Source organism: Pocillopora verrucosa, chromosome 2 (genome assembly GCF_036669915.1).
Source record: "Pocillopora verrucosa isolate sample1 chromosome 2, ASM3666991v2, whole genome shotgun sequence".
Lineage (NCBI taxonomy): Eukaryota > Metazoa > Cnidaria > Anthozoa > Scleractinia > Pocilloporidae > Pocillopora > Pocillopora verrucosa.
Genome location: NC_089313.1, coordinates 19992158 through 20014093, shown reverse-complemented (window position 1 = coordinate 20014093; position 21936 = coordinate 19992158). Strand labels below are relative to the sequence as shown.

General features: G+C 36.5%; 2 protein-coding genes and 1 pseudogene across 3 annotated transcripts; 2 read left to right on the top strand and 1 right to left on the bottom strand.

The window, feature by feature from the left end:
* Nucleotides 1-1510: 1510 nt before the first annotated feature.
* On the bottom strand, nt 1511-6701 carry LOC136279119 (uncharacterized). Its single transcript, XM_066162592.1, has 5 exons — nt 6571-6701; nt 4426-4812; nt 3927-4007; nt 3594-3674; nt 1511-3200 (listed from the first exon to the last, which is right to left on the bottom strand). The coding sequence occupies exons 1-5, from the start codon at nt 6620-6622 to the stop codon at nt 2980-2982; spliced, it is 822 nt and encodes a 273-aa protein (XP_066018689.1). The 5' UTR covers nt 6623-6701; the 3' UTR covers nt 1511-2979.
* A 1321-nt stretch (nt 6702-8022) lies between these two features.
* Nucleotides 8023-9442, top strand: LOC136279120 (uncharacterized). Of its 2 annotated transcripts, none has more exons than XM_066162594.1 (5): nt 8023-8152; nt 8247-8355; nt 8445-8557; nt 8643-8808; nt 9284-9442. In XM_066162594.1, exons 1-4 carry the CDS (start codon nt 8076-8078, stop codon nt 8785-8787), a joined length of 444 nt encoding a protein of 147 aa, XP_066018691.1. In that variant the 5' UTR covers nt 8023-8075; the 3' UTR covers nt 8788-8808; nt 9284-9442. The 2 variants fall into 2 exon arrangements, with proteins under 2 accessions (XP_066018691.1, XP_066018690.1); XM_066162593.1 differs by having other exon boundaries at nt 8025-8152; nt 8643-8798.
* Nucleotides 9443-14646: 5204 nt separating this feature from the next.
* Nucleotides 14647-20970, top strand: LOC136276913 (uncharacterized; annotated as a pseudogene).
* Nucleotides 20971-21936: the final 966 nt, after the last annotated feature.

Here is a 21936-nt window from a genome sequence, read left to right as displayed (position 1 = left end):
GAAATAGCACAAGCCAATCACAGTTTTGAATGCGACTACAAATCGTCTTTTACCCTCATATTTATAAAAGAAGGATACCACATTAGGAAGTATAAGAGATACATAGATGATCTCGGTGTACCAGTACCTAAATATACAAAGCTTGACCGTAGCAAGCGTTCAGCAACACGTTCCAACACCACCATATCGATTCCTCAGTCTGTCGTTTCCACTGAACTTAAGGCAGTAGTGACAACAGAGTAGAGTGCGTCTTACAAAGGAGAAACATTTGTACAAGAGGCAGAAGTAACTATATGCGATTACAGAGGTGCGTTGGAACTCTGGTCCACAAATAGTTATGCACTGTCCGAAGTATAAAACAATTTTGTTGATAGCTGACAGACAGAGAAGAACATCAAGTAAACTTTAGAGCTGTTGTTATTGAAGTGTGACTTGCGCTTTTCATTTGTATATAAAGAAGAACTTGTATTTTGCACCAAAAATAAAAAGATGTAATGTTTTTTGGGAGATCCAGTGATTGGGACATTTAAGAAATTAAGTTATGAAAGGAAACTTGGTTGGTACTTCTCACTACTAACAAGTCTTGTTGACAAATATTTTCAGATCAGAGTTTCAAATAAAGTAAATTGAAGACGTCATTTAAAAGGTGTTTTTTCTCAAAGGGAACATTGAATACCTCTGTCTTGTCTGCATGCCAAATGTTTGCAAAGTGTGTGGATGATCCACAAGTATTGGAACTCTTACAAAAATGTTTTGTAAGAATAAAAACAGCAAAACAAATTACAGCAATTAGTCATGAAAATAGAGCAAAAAACTGAAAAAAAAAAAAACAGCAACAACAGTCATGAAAAAAGAAAGATTAATTAAGTGTTTAATTTGTTTGTCTAAGGCATGAAATTTCTCCTAAAAGTATTGTCAACAAAAATTCTCTGACAGTGTTTGAGGCAACTGAGCTTGACTGTTCCAAGGTTTTCTAACAAAGGCAACCAGTAATATAGGTTAGGGAAGTAAGATAACAATGTAATTATTGTTAATTATTGTGGAAGTTGTGTACCAAGGAACAGCTAATGAATGTTTGATGATTTTGGCACATCAGTGAACATGAGACATTTATATGCATCACAATAAAAATATTTTTTGATCATGGAATCCAAGAGTCCTTTGAGGTTAGAAAGCAAATCTGTGATATGAGTACATTGGATTAATTGGAAATTTCCATTTAACATAACTGACAGCTGGTTCATGAGAAAATCCACATTAATGTAAAGATTTACTTAAACTTAGTTTGAATAATAAATTTCATGATCTTTAAGTTATAAACATATACATGTATGTATATCTCTTGGTAAGTTTTGTATAACATACCTTTTATTCAGCCAAAGTTTTAAGCCTCTGAAATTACTCCTTTTCTTAAAACCTTCACATTCAAGGTATTGAGAATTTCTTAGAATTGATGTGGACCTCAGGGTATTAAAATTGCCCCAAATTCAATTCCCAGAAATTCCCAAGAGTTCCACACTTCTTAAATTATAGGTAGTTTGTAAAGCTGAGAATTCCTAGGAATTCCTAGGGATTCCAAGTCCTCACAAAACTGGAGTCTTCCTTTCCCAGAAATTCCCAGTAATTCCAAGCTTTTTAAATCAGAATTAATTTGCATAGTTGGGAATTTTTTAGAATTCCTAGGAATTCCCAGAAAACTGGGAATTCAGTTTGCAAGGGTCGTTTGCATAATTGGGAATTTTTGAGAATTCTAGGAATCCCCAGAAAACTGGGAATTCAGTTCGCAAGGGCACCACGATACACAAAATCATCCTAATGAAATTTGAAATAAAACTCTTATGAATTTTGTCAAATACAACCTTACATGGGGTTTACATTGCTGGTAAGAAAAAGAATCACATCACCAACAGCTCATCGCTATAGAAACAAAGCAACGAAAATAAAATAAATAACAAAATACTTAAATTTAATGAATGCAAAAACCTCTAGGGTTAGTAACTCACCCCACGGAGGTAAGTACTAAAACAAGGAACGACCTAAAACCACCTAAAACCACCTAAAACCACCCACAACCATCTACAAACACTTCAAAAATTTCAACAACTGCCTACAATGAAAATAAAATAAATAACAAAATACTTAAATTTAATGAAATAAATAAATAGATATGGAATTAATCTATATTGATAGCTCACGAGTGAGCGCAGTGAACGAGTGAGATGTCGAGTTAAACATGAGAAGAGAAATTTTATATCTACAAACAACCATGTATTATTTTGTTTATCATATGTAATGCAATTTTGTCTTTGAAAAAATTTACTTGTGCTTATTTATTCCAAATTGCACTCGAAATCATGTGATAACCTATACAAACCAAGCGAAAGAATACATAAATAATTGAAACAGAGACTTTTATGAATACGGCGCCTAGCAGGTATCGCCTCTTCTGTGAAAAAAGACTACGTGATTAGAAACGTCACAATAATAAGGAAACAGGCGGGATCAGAAAGAACATAGTTTTTTAATGAGCATTATGCATAGCAATTTTCTAAAGTTTCATGACTGAGCACGCAATCGCGTATCTCTCGCGGATTCGTGGGCGCCAAGTCTATGTAATTACATTGCGGTGTAATGTTTGTGATGACATCAACCCAACAACTTCTTCCTCAACCCTCGGCATCAGTTTACGATACCTGCTGCAAATTATTTTCTTGAGCAAAGCTCGTCATGGGATCTCTGCCTTCTGGTCATGTGATAGAATCCAGTCTTCACGGCATGTGATAGAATCCAGTCTTCACGGCTCACTAAACGTCAAGCACTTCTCTCTCGTGGACAAATAAATATATGAATTTTGTGGGCCTTGACAAGGTGTGAGAAATCCCACACAAAAACGCATGTGATCAAACCGGTTAAACAAGGATATATATAACTTAGTTCTATAAAAATGTGTCAACGATTTCTACCTCACCTAAGAAAGCTTTAGTCAACGCCTTTAAGGCATCCGTTATTATTTGTTTCGAATGGATTTTCCATAAAACATTTATTTATCGCGCCTTCAGTGAAGGTATGTCTATTTGCGTCAGAAATTTTCCTATGGGAGGAAAAGTACAGCCAACAGACAAAGGGTGTTCCTATGACAGTCAAAATCATTCCAATCATCGCTATCCAAATCAATTTTCTTGGCAGTGAAAAGCCGGGCTCTAGAACAGAAATAAAAAGAAAGAACAACAGCAACTCTGATGATTAGACCGTAGTAGTTTTATGAGTAGATAAGGTAAAAGGGTAGATGGCTAAATGAGTATGAAGGTCCGTTTGGAGGTTAATTAATTGGAATGAAAGTATTCTTACATGTTGGGTGGAAATGAAATGTTTGAACTTGAAATATTTGAAATCACTTGCACTCTAAACTCAGGCTACCGGTCCTGAAAAGGGGTACGTTGGTTTGTAGAGTGGGTAATATATATTATTATGAGGATAAAAAGCTATTAAAGAAAAAAGTTTCATCTCCAATTCTTGTGTAATTTACCTACAGGCTTGCTGGTGCAAAAGTACTGTAACTTAAGATGGGCAAACCAACAGGATACGAACATTACCTTTCGATGTGACTGGAGACCCTGTAGCTCTTGGTGTTGTGGGGACGTTTTTCTCTCGAGGAGTAGCTGTTTCTGGTGCACCTGTGTCAAATAGTTCACGCAAAATCAACTTTAATACCTGGCAGTGTTAAAACTTGAAAAGTGTTAAAACTTGAAAAGGTCCTGAAAAGGGGTACGTTGGTTTGTAGAGTGGGTAATATATATTATTAAGAGGATAAAAAGCTATTAAAGAAAAAAGTTTCATCTCCAATTCTTGTGTAATTTACCTACAGGCTTGCTGGTGCAAAAGTACTGTAACTTAAGATGGGCAAACCAACAGGATACGAACATTACCTTTCGATGTGACTGGAGACCCTGTAGCTCTTGGCGTTGTGGGGACGTTTTTCTCTCGAGGAGTAGCTGTTTCTGGTGCACCTGTGTTGAATAGTTTACGCAAAATCAACTTTAATACCTGGCAGTGTTAAAACTTAGCAAATACAATTGTCTGAGTAAACAAGTTTAAAGGTGGTAAGAAGAGTTTATGAAAAATATTTTCCCGCCCCTATTGTGCGGCGGTGGCCTCAATTCTCGGTTGATCATGAATGGAACACAGTTGTCTAGATCAGTCGTCCAGTAACTAAATGGAAGTGTTTGACCATTCTCGAAGGTAACCGAACTTGTGTAGAACGACAGTATTTATGAAAAAGAGATCCCAATAATCTGCAATTACTCTGAAAGGAGTTATTCTCGTAGTTCGTAGTGCTCTTGGAATTATTGTTAATGATTTCTCCTTATTATTCAGTGTGGCTCCTCTTTTGGGAGATTTCAGGGACCGTTCCGATCTACTACTTACGTCCGGACTCAACTTGAAGCTGGACTGAGTCGATCAATGGGGTATGCCCAGCTCCGTATTCCACCTTTATACCATACGTATTGCTATCGTTAGTTGTTACATTGTAGAGTTCAAACACTGCGACAGAGGATGTCAAATTTCCTGCCCAACCCACGGAGGACCTATATGATGACCGTGTTGAGGCAAAACCACTCGAGTTGACAGCTACCAACTTTGGTTCCAGGAGGTCAGGACTCTTCTCAATACCAAACATAACCTCTAAAAGATCATTCTTTAGATATCCTGAATTGTAGTGCCACCTTAATGACACAGTGTCACCAATGACCGCTTTCACTGACTTATTTGGAGCAGAGATCATGGTTGGATGAACTGTTGCATGAATGGGCACTGGAAAAGACATAATAAGGCAAAAGTCATAAGTCATGTCGCCACTGTTAACTGGCATAAATCACTTAGATTCTATCCACCAAAACCACCTCGGTCGAGAGGGACTGAGATGGAATATTTAATGACTTGCAAAACATAACCGAAGATCCTCGGAAATCAGTGAGTGATGTAGCTGAACATCAGATATGTAGCATGACTCCTTTTCTTCCATCCCCACTCAAAAAAAGCAAACACACCTATGAAGGTTCCAGTCTGGTCTGCAAATGAAAAGGAGGAAGGTGATCACTGCAAAATTAAGCATAAGGGTTCTTATTTATAACATATTGTTTATTGTCTACTGACATCAAGAAATTAAGGTTGCAAGTAGCAGCCAGTTGACTTATAGTTTGAGTTTTATCAAGTCCACTTCTTTGTTAAATTTAGAGTCACCTTGTCTTGAGAGAGGGAAATTGAGGAGCTGTAATATACTTATCATCAATTAGGGACCATGAAGAAAAATTTGTTTATAGAGACTTTTGGAGGAGAGGGGTACGACTTGTGACAAGCTGGCAGACCTATAGATAAACTTTACTGTTAAATGGGTTACAATATAAAGTGCTTAGTATTTGGATCAGCTATGGCTCAACTTAAACTTTGCTTTAGCTTCAAGTTTAATCCTTTGTGGTTTCCTTTCTCTGTGTTTATTTTTCAAGTTATATTGCACAAAAGAAAACAAAAATGGCAAGGAATGCTTTTGAATGTGAAGAGGCTGGAATAAGCAAGAAACCAAAACTGAATCTTAAACAGCACAAAGTTAATTTGATCTTCCAAAAAAAGAGCACTAACTGCTAATTAGTGGTATAAATCTTTTGTCTCCCTGAAGATCTAACAGTGGCTATAGATAAAATAAAAAAATATATATTGTTGATGGTTTTGGTCAAAGTTTTGGTGGATGTTCCCTACTGACACCTTTTAAATACGTGAAATATCTGCATAAAATTTTGTAAAATTTTTTATAGTACGACAATCAAACAATAAATTAATACTTACTATTTCTCGAGTAAAAAGTTTTGACGCAATTTCCCACACAAATAATACACTTAGGTCATCGGGATAAGTCGGCATGTTGTCGTAGCTTCGTAATTTTTATTTAGTATAGCAAGTCATGAGGTGTCCATCATTCCATCTCAGTCCCTCTCGACCAAGGTGGTTTTGTTGGATGGAATCTAATGCTAACCCTGTAAAATAGTCTAAAAATCTAACATAGCACTCTTACCTTGTTTATTTATGATTTTATCAGCTGTCTCGATGATTACGTTAACTATGCTCTACCACATTCTAGCCAGATTTGAGTTCCAGTTTATGTATCTTTTCTATCTTATTATTTCAGTTGCATGACAAGCGTGACACAGAAATTCAGAGATGAATCAACCTGCCAAATACCAAGAGATAGGTTTTTTTCCTCTTTGCATGGCATCTAGGAAAATCTTTCAGGAATTACTGCATTCAGAATAAACAATTTGATTGACAAGCTACATACTGATTTAGCTAACTGATCTGTTTTATAAACGTCTCATCTTACATGCTAACATGGAGATTTGCTGTTCAGTTAAATCGTTCGCTGGTGGAATTTGTGGGTTTAGTTATCGAGGAGACCGAAGTTGCATTATTCCTTTGGTTTTTTTAAACGCAACCAGTCATCCTTTTGACCCTAAAGCAATGTGAGCAAGAGAACATTAAAACATTTTCAACATCAACGACAAACCCTGAAAATCTTACCTGTGAGGCACTGAATAACTAAAAAAAGGATCGATGGTAGAAACGCCTTCATTATCCTCAAAATTTAATGGTTTCCCGTAATGGTTTTTAATTGCGCGACTGCGACTAGGAGTTACCACATCACGGGCAACGAGAGGGGATAGAAAAAACGACCCAAATATGAGCGGTCAGCGGTAAAACTGCTTTTATACTTCATATAGAGACATATAATTTGTTGTTCCAGAGACAATCGTGTTGTAAAGCCGAAATGTTAACAGTTTACTTCACAGTTTAAGCAATTTTTCAAAAGTGTTGATTGAACTCGTATCTTTTACTGCTTTAATAAACAATGGAGGCTTCGGAGAGGGAGTCAGTGGCATTCGGAAAGGCACCAAGAATAATTATATATATGGTTTGTAGCTAGCTGCGTGACGTGCGTGACGAAAAAAAAGTATCATGATTTCCGGTTGATCCATCCAGAGGTTGCGAAAAGAAATATTAACTTTAACAGTGCAATAGCGGGATTTCAGCCTGGTTGGCTCGTGGACAAGGTGCTTTTTTTTATTAACATAGAGTGTCTTCTCCATACAACTTTCCTCCATGAAATGCTCTCCTTTTTCATTTTTTAAAAGATAAAACGGTAAAAACGAACGATAAAATCCGACGTTTCGGAGTAGTCATGGCTCCATTATCAAGGTAAAAGTTTAAAACATGCAAATAACAGTATTTAAGCGATGTGGCGCGAAAAATTATGTCCTTTTACACGATTGTGTAATTTACACAATCGTGTAAAAGGACATAAACAACAATCCTCAGCCATTGCCAAACATTGCAAGAACGTACACGGGACGATCCCTCAGGACCTACTGAAATGCTTCGAAGTTCTTAAGAAGTGCAGGAACAAATTTGACTGCTTATTGTACGAAATGCTTCATATAAGAACTTTAAAGCCAAACCTGAACGTGCAATCGGACTCTATTCGTGCGAAAGTATTTGTATAATCTTCGCACCTATTATGTTAATTTTTCGCGCCACATCGCTTAAATACTGTTATTTGCATGTTTTAAACTTTTACCTTGATAATGGAGTCATAACTACTCCGAAACGTCGGATTTTATCGTTCGTTTTTACCGTTTTATCTTTTAAGAAATCTCTTTTAATACGAATTTTTCATTTTTTCAAAGGTTATCGAAGCAGTTCTGTGGCGCCTGACCTTAATCCACCGAGATATTTTTGTGGCACACACAACTATGGCTGAAATGGTAAAGCGACATTCCAGCACTCGCTTGCTTTGGTCAGGAGAGAACTTTACCCAGATTTCTAAAATATTTATACCCATGAACAAGTCTGGAAATCACTGGACACTTCTGGTTAGGACCTTACGATAATAATCTTTTTGAATAACGCACTTTAATCAAGAACCTTTTAACTGGACTTTGCATCATAAATAAATCTTTAAGCGCTCTCTTGCTTATGTTTTAAAAGTTCTGGGTCGAAAGCAGAAAACCAGATATTATTTCGATCCCATGAATGGGCGTGTACACACCATTTTGAGCACCTCAGTTCCTAAGAGCAAACTGATAGAACTGATCGATGACATCAGGTGAAATATTTTCAACTCAATGTTTTCCTTTTTATTTTGATGCATGCAGAAAAAACATACTTATGTAATCGCTGTATTTTGTTTGACTCTGCAGTGCCGTTGCCGATCTCAAAACGGAATGGAATTGCAAGTCATGGCTATGTGTTGAACCACTACATTACACACAGACCGATAACTATAACTGTGGTGTGATTGTATGTCTTGTGAGTAGCATAATCACTTGCTAAAGCTCACTTTAATAGGACTGCTTCCTGGTTTCGAATGTATTAAATTTCTCTTTGTTTGTTTTAAGTTTGCTCGGTGTTTGTGTGAGGGGTTGGATATCAATGGAAGTTATGATGTGGACATGGAAAGGGAAAGAATAACGTCTGTCATATTTGGCTCGTGTTATGATGACCTTGATTGGTAAGTTTTGATGGTGTCAAATACCATTGTTTCTTAAACGTCGCAACACTCTCTTTGACGTCCCATATCTTTTGTTCAATTATAGGAGAAATACCGCGGTCTGTAAGATTTGCAAAGACGACGATGGAGAGGATTGGCTTGGGTGCGATAGCTGTGGCCAGTTTTTCCATGCAAGTTGTCTGGATGTGCCTTTCGCGGAGACGCTTACGCAACATTTCACCTGCCCTTAGGGTGGCTTCTTGTCAGTACAAGTAGAGCTGACTATAACAATGAACCAGATGATGAACTTAATGTCATGTACAGATCTTAATTTGTAAGATAAGAAATACAGTCCTTGGTAGTAGATAGATTTTCACGAGCGTCAATGGTGCAGAATCGTAACTTGATGGAGCCAACAGTGGACAACATCCCAGAATTCAAACTTTGTGATTTTTTTCTCGGCTTAAACGCTAAGTCAGTTCTTCAATTGAATAGGAAGAAAAACATTTCGAACGGAAAACAGAATTATTTGCACGTGAGGATCTTTTGAGAAAAGGTCTCCTAAACGAGTGGTCTTGATTATAAATATTTAAGGAATGGTAAATACATTAGCCTTAACATGGCTGTTTCTCGAAGCTCAGTGTTTTCCTACTTGCCTTTTTTCCACGTGAATTGGGGGCGATTGAATAGATATAATATGCAGTAAAAGAACTTCAGCTGATAGAAATTTTAAATTTCTCATCTTAGGCTGTGGATACAAAATTCAAGTGAAAAGGAAGTCAACTGTGATTAATGCTTTGAACAAGTCAAGATACCTTTTTTTCGTCACACAACAAGTTACATAACGTTAATATCATTCTTCTTGATGCCTTTCCCGGTGTCACCAATGCCTTTCCCGATGCTTCCATTGGTTAATAGAGCATTAAAAGTATTGTTCCAGTTAAAGCTTGAGGAAAATTGCTTAACTTTTTAAGTAGCGAAGTGTAACTTGGTAACATTTCGGCTTTACAACACGATTGTTTTCTGCAACTACAAAACGTACATTTAATTCTTGGTACCTTTCGGATGCCACCGATGCCTTCATTGTTTATTAAAGCAGTAAAAGATATATGTACAATCAACACTTTTGAATTGCTTAACATTTTATTTAGCGAAGTAAACTGCTTACACTTCGGCTTTACAACACGATTATTTCTTGATACTACAAATGATCTGTCTATATATGAGGTATTAAAGTTGTTTTACCGCTGACCACTCGTATTTGGGTCGTTTTTTCTATCCCCGCTCGTCGCGGTCAGCATTAGATTCCATCCACCAAAACCACCTCGGTCGAGAGGGACTGAGATGGAATATTTAATGACTTGCAAAACATAACCGAAGATTCTCGGAAATCCGCAAGTGATGTAGCCGAACATCCGAAGCTGTAAATCCCATGATTCTTGAGGAACAAACAGAAACAGCATAGCGAGAATTTTAAGAGGCTGTCTCTCTTATTTCCAGCCGGTCAATTTTGCGTCAAAAATAATTTTTCCTGAAACTCTGTCAACAGAAAGACTTTACCTAGGAAAGAACTAAATTAGATTTGGTTTGATTCGAAATAATTTTCTGACTGCATTAGGGGCCATAATTATTTTCCAGTCCGTAGGGACCGTCGCAACGTCTCGAAAATTGAAAAATAGGCATATTTTGTAACATTGTAAAATATTTGATTCGCATAGTTAAGCCACAGAATTTATATCAGATTGCTTAAAAACCTTTCTAGTTTGCCAAGAAAGTTAGAATTTGCCCTCTCAATATATTTGATAAGGCGAATTTTAGCATATTCTGACCACTAGAAATCGCCATCGGCCGATGGCCGTAAATAACCTTGATTTAGACGTTAAGTTTTGGGATTTGGGACCTGGTTGACGATTCTATCCTACACAGCCGTTAAGTTTAGACCTTTATAGGTAAAATATGCAAAAACCCCTGTACGTTTTCGATTTTTCAAAAGTTATGACCGTTTGAATCAGCACATGTACGAGCATTCGCGATTTTTTCGCCTACACCAAAATCGAACCACTGGAGCAGATTTCGTCATAAATACAGCTTACCCGCTTTGCAGCCCGGCTTCATGGCTCACTTCAGCATTTTTCTAATAACCAAATTGGTGAAATCCATGATAACTTCAACAAATAGCTAGGTATTGCCTTCGAAAAGTAGGCGGCATCCATCGTGATTCGTGGTATCAAAACAAATGTCGGAATTGGCCACATTTCGCGGTGAATCACCCATTTAACATCGCTGCAGAGCTGAATTTTTTCCAAAATCAGAATATAAACTCTCCATGTCTGGAAGCTGAGGGAGAAATGAAGGTTTTAGGCTTCTGAAGTGAAGAAATAATCGCTTAAATTTAGGTCCAGTTCGATGTTATACTGTTCTCACAAAGGTCCGCACAAAAGAGAAGACCGCTGATAGCTTGTGCCGTACGTTGTGCCGTATGATTTTGTTTTGTATCCCAATGTAATATTTGGAGAGAAAAATTTTGGACGAAAAGAATAATACTTTTACCTAGAGTTTGATATCATATAATTAACAAATCAATTTCAAATATCCTGAGCTTGCTTCTCTCGGTTCCGCGTCGATTGTATCCACAGAACAACAACCTGTCAATAGCCGGAGAAATCGGCTACCAACGTGTTAAAAACTTGACACATGATTCGTGTGAACAGATGTTATAAGTGTTGCTTTTGGTAAATTTTCAATCGATTTCATCAAAACATTTCACTGACTACTAGATATTATAATATAATACACTATAACAACGCCGTCAGAACTTGATATCGGAAGTAAAGGTAGTTTGTATCTGTAGAGCATATTCTACACTTTCAGCCACCGTATAAGACATTCTTTACATAAGTCTACTGAGAAACACATTGAAAATCACTAATCACGTCCGACAGTTTGTCTAATCACTAATCACGTCCGACAGTTTGTCACTCAATTTTACAGGGATCTCAAATATGACTACAGATGGCTCTCAACAAAGCCACATTGAATTTCTGAAGTGTGTTACTGTGGTACCGTTCACACAGGTCCTACGTATCGTAGCAGATTGGATGTGAGACTTTGATCTCTTTGTTAACTTTGTCTACCAGATCTTGTCTCTCTTCTCCGGCTATTGACAGGTTGTTGTTCTGTGGATACAATCGACGCGGAACCGAGAGAAGCAAGCTCAGGATATTTGAAATTGATTTATTAATTATATGATATCAAACTCTAGGTAAAAGCATTTATTCTTTTCGTCCAAAATTTTTCTCTCCAAATATTACATTGGGATACAAAACAAAATCATACGGCACAACATACGGCACAAGCTATCAGCGGTCTTCTCTTTTGCGCGGACCTTTGTGAGAACAGTATAACATCGAACTGGACCTAAATTTAAGCGATTATTTCTTCACTTCAGAAGCCTAAAACCTTCATTTCTCCCTCAGCTTCCAGACATGGAGAGTTTATATTCTGATTTTGGAAAAAATTCAGCTCTGCAGCGATGTTAAATGGGTGATTCACCGCGAAATGTGGCCAATTCCGACATTTGTTTTGATACCACGAATCACGATGGACGCCGCCTACTTTTCGAAGGCAATACCTAGCTATTTGTTGAAGTTATCATGGATTTCACCAATTTGGTTATTAGAAAAATGCTGAAGTGAGCCATGAAGCCGGGCTGCAAAGCGGGTAAGCTGTATTTATGACGAAATCTGCTCCAGTGGTTCGATTTTGGTGTAGGCGAAAAAATCGCGAATGCTCGTACATGTGCTGATTCAAACGGTCATAACTTTTGAAAAATCGAAAACGTACAGGGGTTTTTGCATATTTTACCTATAAAGGTCTAAACTTAACGGCTGTGTAGGATAGAATCGTCAACCAGGTCCCAAATCCCAAAACTTAACGTCTAAATCAAGGTTATTTACGGCCATCGGCCGATGGCGATTTCTAGTGGTCAGAATATGCTAAAATTCGCCTTATCAAATATATTGAGAGGGCAAATTCTAACTTTCTTGGCAAACTAGAAAGGTTTTTAAGCAATCTGATATAAATTCTGTGGCTTAACTATGCGAATCAAATATTTTACAATGTTACAAAATATGCCTATTTTTCAATTTTCGAGACGTTGCGACGGTCCCTACGGACTGGAAAATAATTATGGCCCCTAATGCAGTCAGAAAATTATTTCGAATCAAACCAAATCTAATTTAGTTCTTTCCTAGATAAAGTCTTTCTGTTGACAGAGTTTCAGGAAAAATTATTTTTGACGCAAAATTGACCGGCTGGAAATAAGAGAGACAGCCTCTTAAGTCGCGAACCATTGATGATAGACATGCAGATAATTTAGGATACGTAAATTCTGTTGATGAGGCGCTTAAACTTATTGCGGAATTTGAAACAGGATTGACGAGGAAGTTTTCTTTCTTTAAAGCTGTCAAAGGTTTCGGGAACATATATTTATATATATTTGATATAGCTCTTTAGCATTACAAAGCTTTGCTATCGCTATTGTGCATTCTCACTAGTTTGTCTAGTTCAAGTCCTCTGGCATGGCTTGGATGATACCACAATCGTGGAATCATTCGGGTTAATTTAATGCTTACACCTCCTTCCTCGGACAGAAGTCACAAAATACTGGGGGAAGATGCATGAGATATTTAAGGAGCAAAAATTCGTTTTTTACTGGTGTGCCTTTCCTAATTTTGGGAAGGAAAGTGTTCAATTGCCAGCACGGCATAGATTGAACAGCTGGAGAGAAAAGGAAACGAAAAGATACAGAAGAAGTACTGTATATAATAATTTCTTTTTATCCTCAACCTTTGTGTTTCTGTCAACTATGGCTTGCTAATTTGAAAGGTCAAATACATGAATGGGTCATATGACATTGATCTCAGAATACTTTTATGACAAACGTGATAACAGTTCAATCTTGGCTAAATTGAAGATGGTTTAGAAGTTAACAATTGTAAGAACTTTTCACTAACATATGCAAAGGAAAGACAAAATGTTTTATAATACTACAATCGAACAATAAATTAATACTTACCATTTCTTTAGTAAAAAGTTTTGACGCAATTTCCCAAACAAATAATACACTTGGGTCATCGGGATAAGTCGGCATGTTGTCGTAGCTTCGTAATTTTTTTCCATCATTCCATCTCAGTCCCTCTCGACCAAGGTGGTTTTGGTGGATGGAATCTAATGCTGACCGCTCGTCGCCCGTGATGTAGTAACTCCCCTTGTAGACAACCTCATTCAAGGCCGACTCATTGTAAACCCAGGAAAAAAAATACAAACAGCAGCTAAGTTTGCAGTTTAGGATAACTTCATTCTAATTTATTGTTACAGTTACAACAAGATTTTAATCAAAAAATCAATTTTATTTGTCTGTAATTAACCCCTTCACTCCCAAGAGTGCTTGGTTTTCAAATATAATTTAAGATATTGTATTTTATGGAAAAGAATCAACAGATTTTATTCACAATTTGTGTCAACCCAAATTTAATGATTGATTAGGACTATTTTATATGAATAGCTGTAATTGAGGATTAATCCGTATGAAGTTTTCAAGAAAAGAAAAATAAATCAAATTCCATCCTAATATTACCACACATTGATGTTAATAATTAATCAAAAATATTTCACATGTAAGCCTTAATTAAGCTTCTAAATAAATTTCATTAAATACTTGAATTTTAGCTGGGTTTTTTTAATTTAAAGTATTTATTTTATATCATTAGCCTCAAATTTTTGCTTAAAATTCCCAGTAATTCTTAAACATTCCTAAAAATTCCCAGAAATTCCTAGGAATTTTTTAGATTTACAGCTTTTCAGGGGAAGTCATTGGTTCTCTGAGTCCTGTTGGCTATAAACTTGGAATTTCTGGGAATTTCTAGGAATTTCTAGGTTTTTAGAACCAGAGTTGTTATGGTTGGGAATTCCTAGGAATTCCTAGGCATTCCCAGTCCAAATTTACCGTGAAAATTCACACCTTTATTCCTAGGAATTCCTAGGAATTTTTTCCTAGGAATTCCAAAAGCCATTTCGCAAGGGTGAGATGTACAGCATATTGATTTTTTATGAGTAAAATTACATCTTACACCTCAGGTAAGGTATCCAGTTTTCAAAGGATTCCTCCTGAGAGGGGAATTACATTTGTTCATTCAGTTTTATGGCTTGAAAATCAGAACACGATTTATAAAGCAGTTATTGAGACTTCTTTTAGTGGGTTATTTTTTAATGTATTTCTGAACATAACTGATGTCAACCTTTTTTAACATTTATAAAGTGATAGTTGATCTAAACCTGTTTCTGGATAATTTTTTTCTACAGAGAACTGGGAATACACCTGTACTGCTCACAAAAAATGAGATAAAGGCACTGAAGAAACTAGTCTTCTCTACAGTGCAGAAAACATTCAAAATTGCCAGGGTCAAGGATGCAGATTTTGATGCTTGGAATGTGCATCTAAATTCTGTTTTTGTCTGGGCAATTAGGGAGCAGCACCTCCATTCATGCAACTCAGAAGACAAAGAGTTTAACATTAAACTTGATGGACGCCCACAAGGAGGTGTGTTCTCATTTGAGTAAATTTTTTGAGAGTTGTTAGTCTTGAGTATGAAAGTGTAATCCTGGCCAGATTAAGCAAAGGTGTCTTTGTATTGGTTTATTTCAGGTAAAGACCAATTAGCTGTAGGCATGGCACCCATTGATTTTAAAAACAAAAGCTCTGTGAGCGGACTGTCTATTTACCCCCTTGCAATTGGGAACTGTAAGGAGAAAAGGTAAGTGGTGATTTAAGTAAGTCAGGTCAAATAATCAGTGAACAAAAGTTATAATAACTAATTTTACAATGACCACCCATTTCTAATCATTTACAAAAATAAAAAAATACAGTTATAAAATGTGTATTGGATCACATGCTGGTGCATGCAGACAATAGTGCATGTTACTGGTTTTGAAGAGAAGACTTTGAATAATTTTAAAGGCTCTTACATCATTGCCATCATTTTTGCTGTAAATACTAGAATAGTCAGAGAAGTGGGATTGCATTAATGAAGGTGCTTTTGCAAGTGTTCTCTTTTAATTTTTTTCTCCTTTTTTTATCAGGTCAATTTTAAAGCAGTTACTTGAGAACCTCAATAATCAGAAAGATGTCATCAAAAAACATGGAATATGGGTTGATGGTAAAAAGTACAACATTTCTTTCACAGGTAATTTTTAATTAGAGAGATAGAAAGTAAAAAGTAAACCGCAAAATGACAAAGTTTGGAATTAAGTAGGCAACGCAGCCAAATTTTCTGTTTAATTGAACATTCAGAGTTACTCATTGAAAAAAGGAAAAGAAAACATTCCACACAGAGCCTGTTATTACTTCACTGCACAATAACACTGAGTCATTGTTTAATTAAATTAATTTAAATCATCTGGAGAAGTGAGTTTTCCTGAGACACAATTTTTTTATTATGTGTTAAGTCTCATGTGTTATGAACATCAAAGTATATTCTGTAATATTGTTACCTTAAATTTCCTGTTTCTGCAGTGACTCTTGATTACAAGGCCTTGCTGCTTATTCTCAAAAAAAAAAATAATGAAGATTTCCTTCTTGGTGGGAAAGGATATGGCGTGGAATTTTGTGTATTTTGTGATGCAATCAGGGTAATTATTTCTCTTGATATTTTCCTTGCTTTTAATTATTTCATCAACTTGTGATCAGATCAGTTTTCTGAAAGCAGAATGGCATCAAGTCAAATTCGAGGTAGTACATGGCTGTAGTGAAAAACAGCCATTGATGACTTTATTTTGTAGAATTGAATGTTTATGTCTGTTGTTAAAGTGCATGAAATTACCTAAGAAATGAATTTTAATTAAATACTTATTTTCACTGAGGCCTGTACATGCCATGGAGTTGATGCAGATGAAACCTGTCTAGATTGTTTAAGGTCAAAAGCCAACATCAGAAGGTGAGATACCTGATAAAATTTATTGGTATCATGCATACATGTTTCATGTGTGGCAAATCTAACCCAACCATCTCTCTACTTTCTCTCTATACAGGTGTTCAGGCCTTCGAGATGACCTTAATTTCCTATTGGAGGAAGAATTAAGCAGCATTAATCTTTGTTCTCTGCATTGTGAGATGAGAAATTGCGAATAACTTTTGGGTTCATTGGGGTTGTTTGCCTATTGCATTGGAAGCCTTGATAAATTAAATGAGGTTTTGTCTAATTATGGTCCTGAAAATTGCCATGGGTTTCCAAGAGTAACTATCAAGGAACGAAAAGGCCAGCAAACAGAAATAATGAGACAAAACATTCAAGTGGCATCTTTTTCAGGTATGCCATTTGTTTGTATTTGATATAATTTATTGTGCCATATTTGTTTATCATTCACCTTAGGCCAGTTATTATTTTTTTATCAGCATTCCCAATGCTATTTATTAGGGATTAGCTCATTCTGTACATATGAAACACACGGAAGAGCTGTATTAATTCTCAGTAACAGCATGAAACTCATTTGAACAACCAGTTTGTTTTAGAGACAAGGTATATTCTTTTCTGGTAATTTCCATTTACCTGACAAATACCATGTAGTTTTGTGACTCTTTATGCTAACCACACTGCTAGTGTGTGTCATAACATTTACATTCCTCCAAACTCACAGATGAATATTCTACAAATTATTATTCTTCAGGGTCTACTGAAAGAACAGTTCTACAGAATTTTGAAGACATAGTAGAAAGATCACTGCCCCTGGAGAAAGTGACCCAGTATTATATGGAAAGTTCTGGAGCTGCAAGAAATGTTATTCTTAGCTATGTTGCTTTCTTTGAAGAGCGCATAATGGTATGCATTTCACCTTTTGAACCCCTGCCTCAGCATTTATTGTATATTGGAATATGATTGTTTGATTGAATCCAGGGAAAATCTGTCAAAATTAAATATGCCTTGCAAATAAGATAAAGCTTAGTTTCAAAAACCCTGTCATAAAGAATTGCTAGCAATGATAATTGTTAAATTTTTGCTAATTGGGAAATGCAACACTTTGATTTGCAGTTTGTGAGTGACCTGTTTGACAGGGGAACTTACATACGTGATTATGGCTCTAAAAAGGAAACAGTTTACCTTGATGAGACAAGGTAAAGGCTGCTGTGGTCAATATGCCTAATAACTTAATTTTGGTGCATCACATTTACTGTAGATAGCTATTAATGATTACACTGTCACACAGTGAACTACAATTTTTCTCCAATTTTTTCTCTAAAATTGGGCTGTGACACATGGAGTCCTGTGAATCTAAGTATACAATTTCCATCCACTTAAGTGAACTGTTTTGTCTTTATTGTTTCCTCTTTGTTGTTTGTCCTACATTGGTGTTCGTAGTGGTGTTCACATGAAATAATTTTTCGAATTAAGTAAATCTTGTGTCCATTCTCCAACAGAGCTTAAAGCCTTTTTGCTTAAACTTGAAGAGTGGTGGAAAAAAACAAAATGAGGTGGAAACAGCATTCCTTAAGCTAGAGGAAATGTCAAATGCTGAAGAGCCAGGCAAGAAAAAACAAAAAAGAGGGAGAAAAATTCAGCCAGGGGTTCAACTGTCCTCTAGTTCTTTTGCCAAATATGCAGCTGAACTTCAAATTGAAATGTTTTCAAAGGTAAGTTGAGAAAATTGTCTATGTTTAAAATCCCACATCAGTAAATGTTATTAAAAAGTTTGCCTGATGCAGTAAGTCACTTTTCAGGTTATTTATATCAATTAATCAGGGCTGAATTGAAGACTGATGATTGCCTTAAATCATTTATACTAGGTTTGCTGTGATTGGAGAGAAATTGCTCTCACAATTCGTGAGAGAGTCTTTGAAGACCATGAAGAACAACAGATTGACATTTATGATGTGAAGGTGATTTTTTTTCTTGTATTAAGACTCACTGCCTTTTCAATGTTTCAAATATGGATTTAATAACTTAAATTGTCTGAAATGAGGATACCCAGAAATAATTTAAATTTACTTTTATACATTAGCTTTACTATTATATGCTCTAGGTTTTGGTTTAAAACTGCCATCACCAGCAAGTTTATAATTATTAATTACACACTCAGGAAAACTGCTAGCCCCCAATTAATATACTTAATCTCTCTTTGGTTAGACTTACTTATGCTACTCTTATCTTCTTGGTCTTTTCATTTAAGTGCAAGGAGTGTGGATTTTTGCTGAAGAAGCTGTTTGGTTCCCATCTTGGCACTGGTGATTATGGAAACCTAGTCGTCAACCACAGTTCTATGCTTCTTTGACACTTCGGCTCTTTCTATAAGTACTCAGGGCAAGGATTTGAGTCCTCGCACAAGCTACACCGCCAGTTGTATTCTAAGGCAACAAACCATGATGCATCTGGGCCATTTATTTTGATGCTCATACAATTATGAAAAAATGCACATATTAATGAACATCTGATTTGGATGGCTGTAGAACCTATCAAAATTTCACTTTTTCTTTCCAGTGAATCAAATCCTTACCCACTGGTATGCAACTATGCTGCTATCCTTGCGGTACTCATTCTATGAAGCACGAAATTGTATTAGTGTAGGTGGGTATAGTTTTTTATTTATATGTCAATAAATATAACTTCACAATTATTTAATTCTGTTTCAGTGAGATTTTTAGTTAACCCTTTTTGAACTTTTAAAATATGGTGACACATAAAATTAGCCCTTACATTATAATTCCTTTTTTCCACAGGAAAAAGAACATTTTCCTACCGTGGATGTGGTTGGAAAAGTATGAGTCATGATTTAAAATCATGGACTGAAGAAAAGAAACCCTGGGTGTTTGTTCTTAGTGATCTTTTTGAGCAAATGATTGGAACTGACTTTTTAACCTACAGTTTTGACAAAGATCATGGAAAAATGTGACATTTTTGAATACTGTCATGAGTACTGGGAGAAGCATTTCTCCGCAGAAAGTCCAGAGCCACAAGACAATACCAAGCATCTTTGTCATCCCAGAATCCATCTTAATTCACATGCCAATATTCATCCGCAACAGCCAGCACCTAAACGAATTAAATTTGATATTCTTGATTCAACTTCATCTAGCATCTACCAGCCATCCATGTCAGAGCTTAACTTTGCTGAAATGCTTGAAGCCCAAGATGACTCCACACACATAAAGAGGAGCCAAACATCCTTAAAGCTTGGTAGTGACACTTCTGTTGTTATTGGAGATGATGTTCCTAAAATGCCACAGCAATGTGCACTTAGAGCTGCAATGGCTAAGGCCACAACAAGAGCTGAAGTAGCTGCCCTTTACAGCCTTATTCCTCCACTACCATCAAGATCCACCTCTGCATTAAACCCATTTTATGAGAAGCTGGCCTTTTCAGATCCCTTCTCTGTAGCAGAGCATCCTTGTGAAGGTGTCATCCAGAGGGCTCACCAAATTTTGTACAATGAACGAAAAGCTGGTAAGAATCCTTGTGGACTCAAGATTGAAGGTATTGGGCAGTTCTCTGAAAATGCCTTATCTATCTTACAGCATTTCTGTGAAATAGTAGACACCCACCACAAAGTATCTGCAGAGGCTAAATGGCTCTTCCAGATGAAATGCAGCCCTAAAGATCTTGTACAGTTGCAAAATGCCCTTTGGAATGTTTCAGCTAGTCAACCAATACTGGAGCATGGTACAAAGAACCTTGATTCCACCTCATTTTCAGATCTTGTTGAGGAGCGTTACATTGACAGTTTTGTCATAGATATTTTCATTAGCAAGTTTCTAGACAAAGCAAGAGAAGTTGGAAAGGGTTTCACTGTCTTCTTTCCAAGGGAGTTCTATGACTGGATGAGGTCAAATGACAAAGAATTCCAAAAGTGGAAGTTGAGAAAATGAAGAGCAGCTGAAACAAGTCTATGACCTCCAGCAAATATTGGTGCCAGTCTACCTGCCCAACCACTGGGGATTGATGTTTGTGGATCTAGTCAATAGGGAGATGTATTTTGATGATGGACTTAAGTCCACTACTCCTCCCATAGCCCTTTCCTCAGTTAAAAGATCATTAGAATTGCTCTTAGAAATATACCCCTGTCATGCAGCTCTTCAAGAAAAGTTTTTTTGGCACAATTGTCACAGATTTCAGCGTTTTGGCATGCCATGTCAGACACCAGTTGATTCTAGAATGATTGGTGTTGGAAGTTGTGGTATTGGGGTGATAATGGCAGCAAAAGATATAATACTTGATGGTCCCTTGTCCATTAACAACTTTCAATGGCAATACTGTGAGATGGATGTGCACAGGAAAGACTTAATGCTTCAGATTCTGAAGTGGAGAGACCAAGCTGGAAGTCTTGGCCATTAAAGAGTTAGTGCACACCCTATTCTACACCTTAAAGCCAGTTCTGTTTCTCTTTAGTTATCAGTCCATCCATGGCCTGTTGTTATCTGGCAGAACTGTTATAAAAATTTGAAAATGAATTTTTGGTTTGTTTTCTTTTCTTTTTGCATTTGTTTTTGTTCTTGTTTTTATAAACCATGACTGTTTTATACCAACCAGCTCTGTTTCTCTTGGGTAGTCAGGCTATCATTGTCTGTTGTTATCTGATGGCAGAGCTATTTTTACTAATATGTTATTGTTATTTATTTTTGCTCTTGTTTGCTCTTGTTTTGTGTCAATGTAAACTTTGACTGATATTTACTAACCAGTTCTGTTTCTCTTGGGTAGTCAGTCCATTGTGGACTGTTGTTATCTGATGGCAGAACTATCCTTTATTATCATTTTTATTAACCATTTTTTTGGCATAAATCATATTATTGTAATGTATCAACCACTTCTGTCTGTCTGAGGTAGTCAGTTCATTGTGGACTGTTGTTATCTGAAGGCAGTGGTACAGACCCCTTTTTTCCACCTCAATGTCCGTACCTTGTCGTGGTGAGGTGGCTTGAGTGCCTCAATGACCAGCTGCATAACAATTCCTATAAGGAATTCAGCTCCAATTGGTGGGCTGTATTTTCTGCAAGGTAGAGGCCAGACTAACACGGACTTTTTCGTTGTAGTTATTGTTGTAATTATTGTAATTATCATCATTATTAATTTTGTTATTGTTATAGTCAGTCCATGATGGAGTGTTGTTTTCTGATTCAAAACCACCTGACTGGTTCTCTCTCTTGGGTAATTAGTCCATGGACTGTTGTTATCTGATGGCAGAACTAACATGTGTACCTGTTTCTCTTGGGTAGTCAGTCCATTATGGGCTGTTGTTATCTGATGGCAGAACCAGTAACTTGTTCTGTTTCTCCTGGGTAGTCAGTCTATGGACAGTTGTTATCTGATGGCAGAACCATTCCCTTTTTTTTCCTGCTCTTGGGCTGTCAGTCCTAT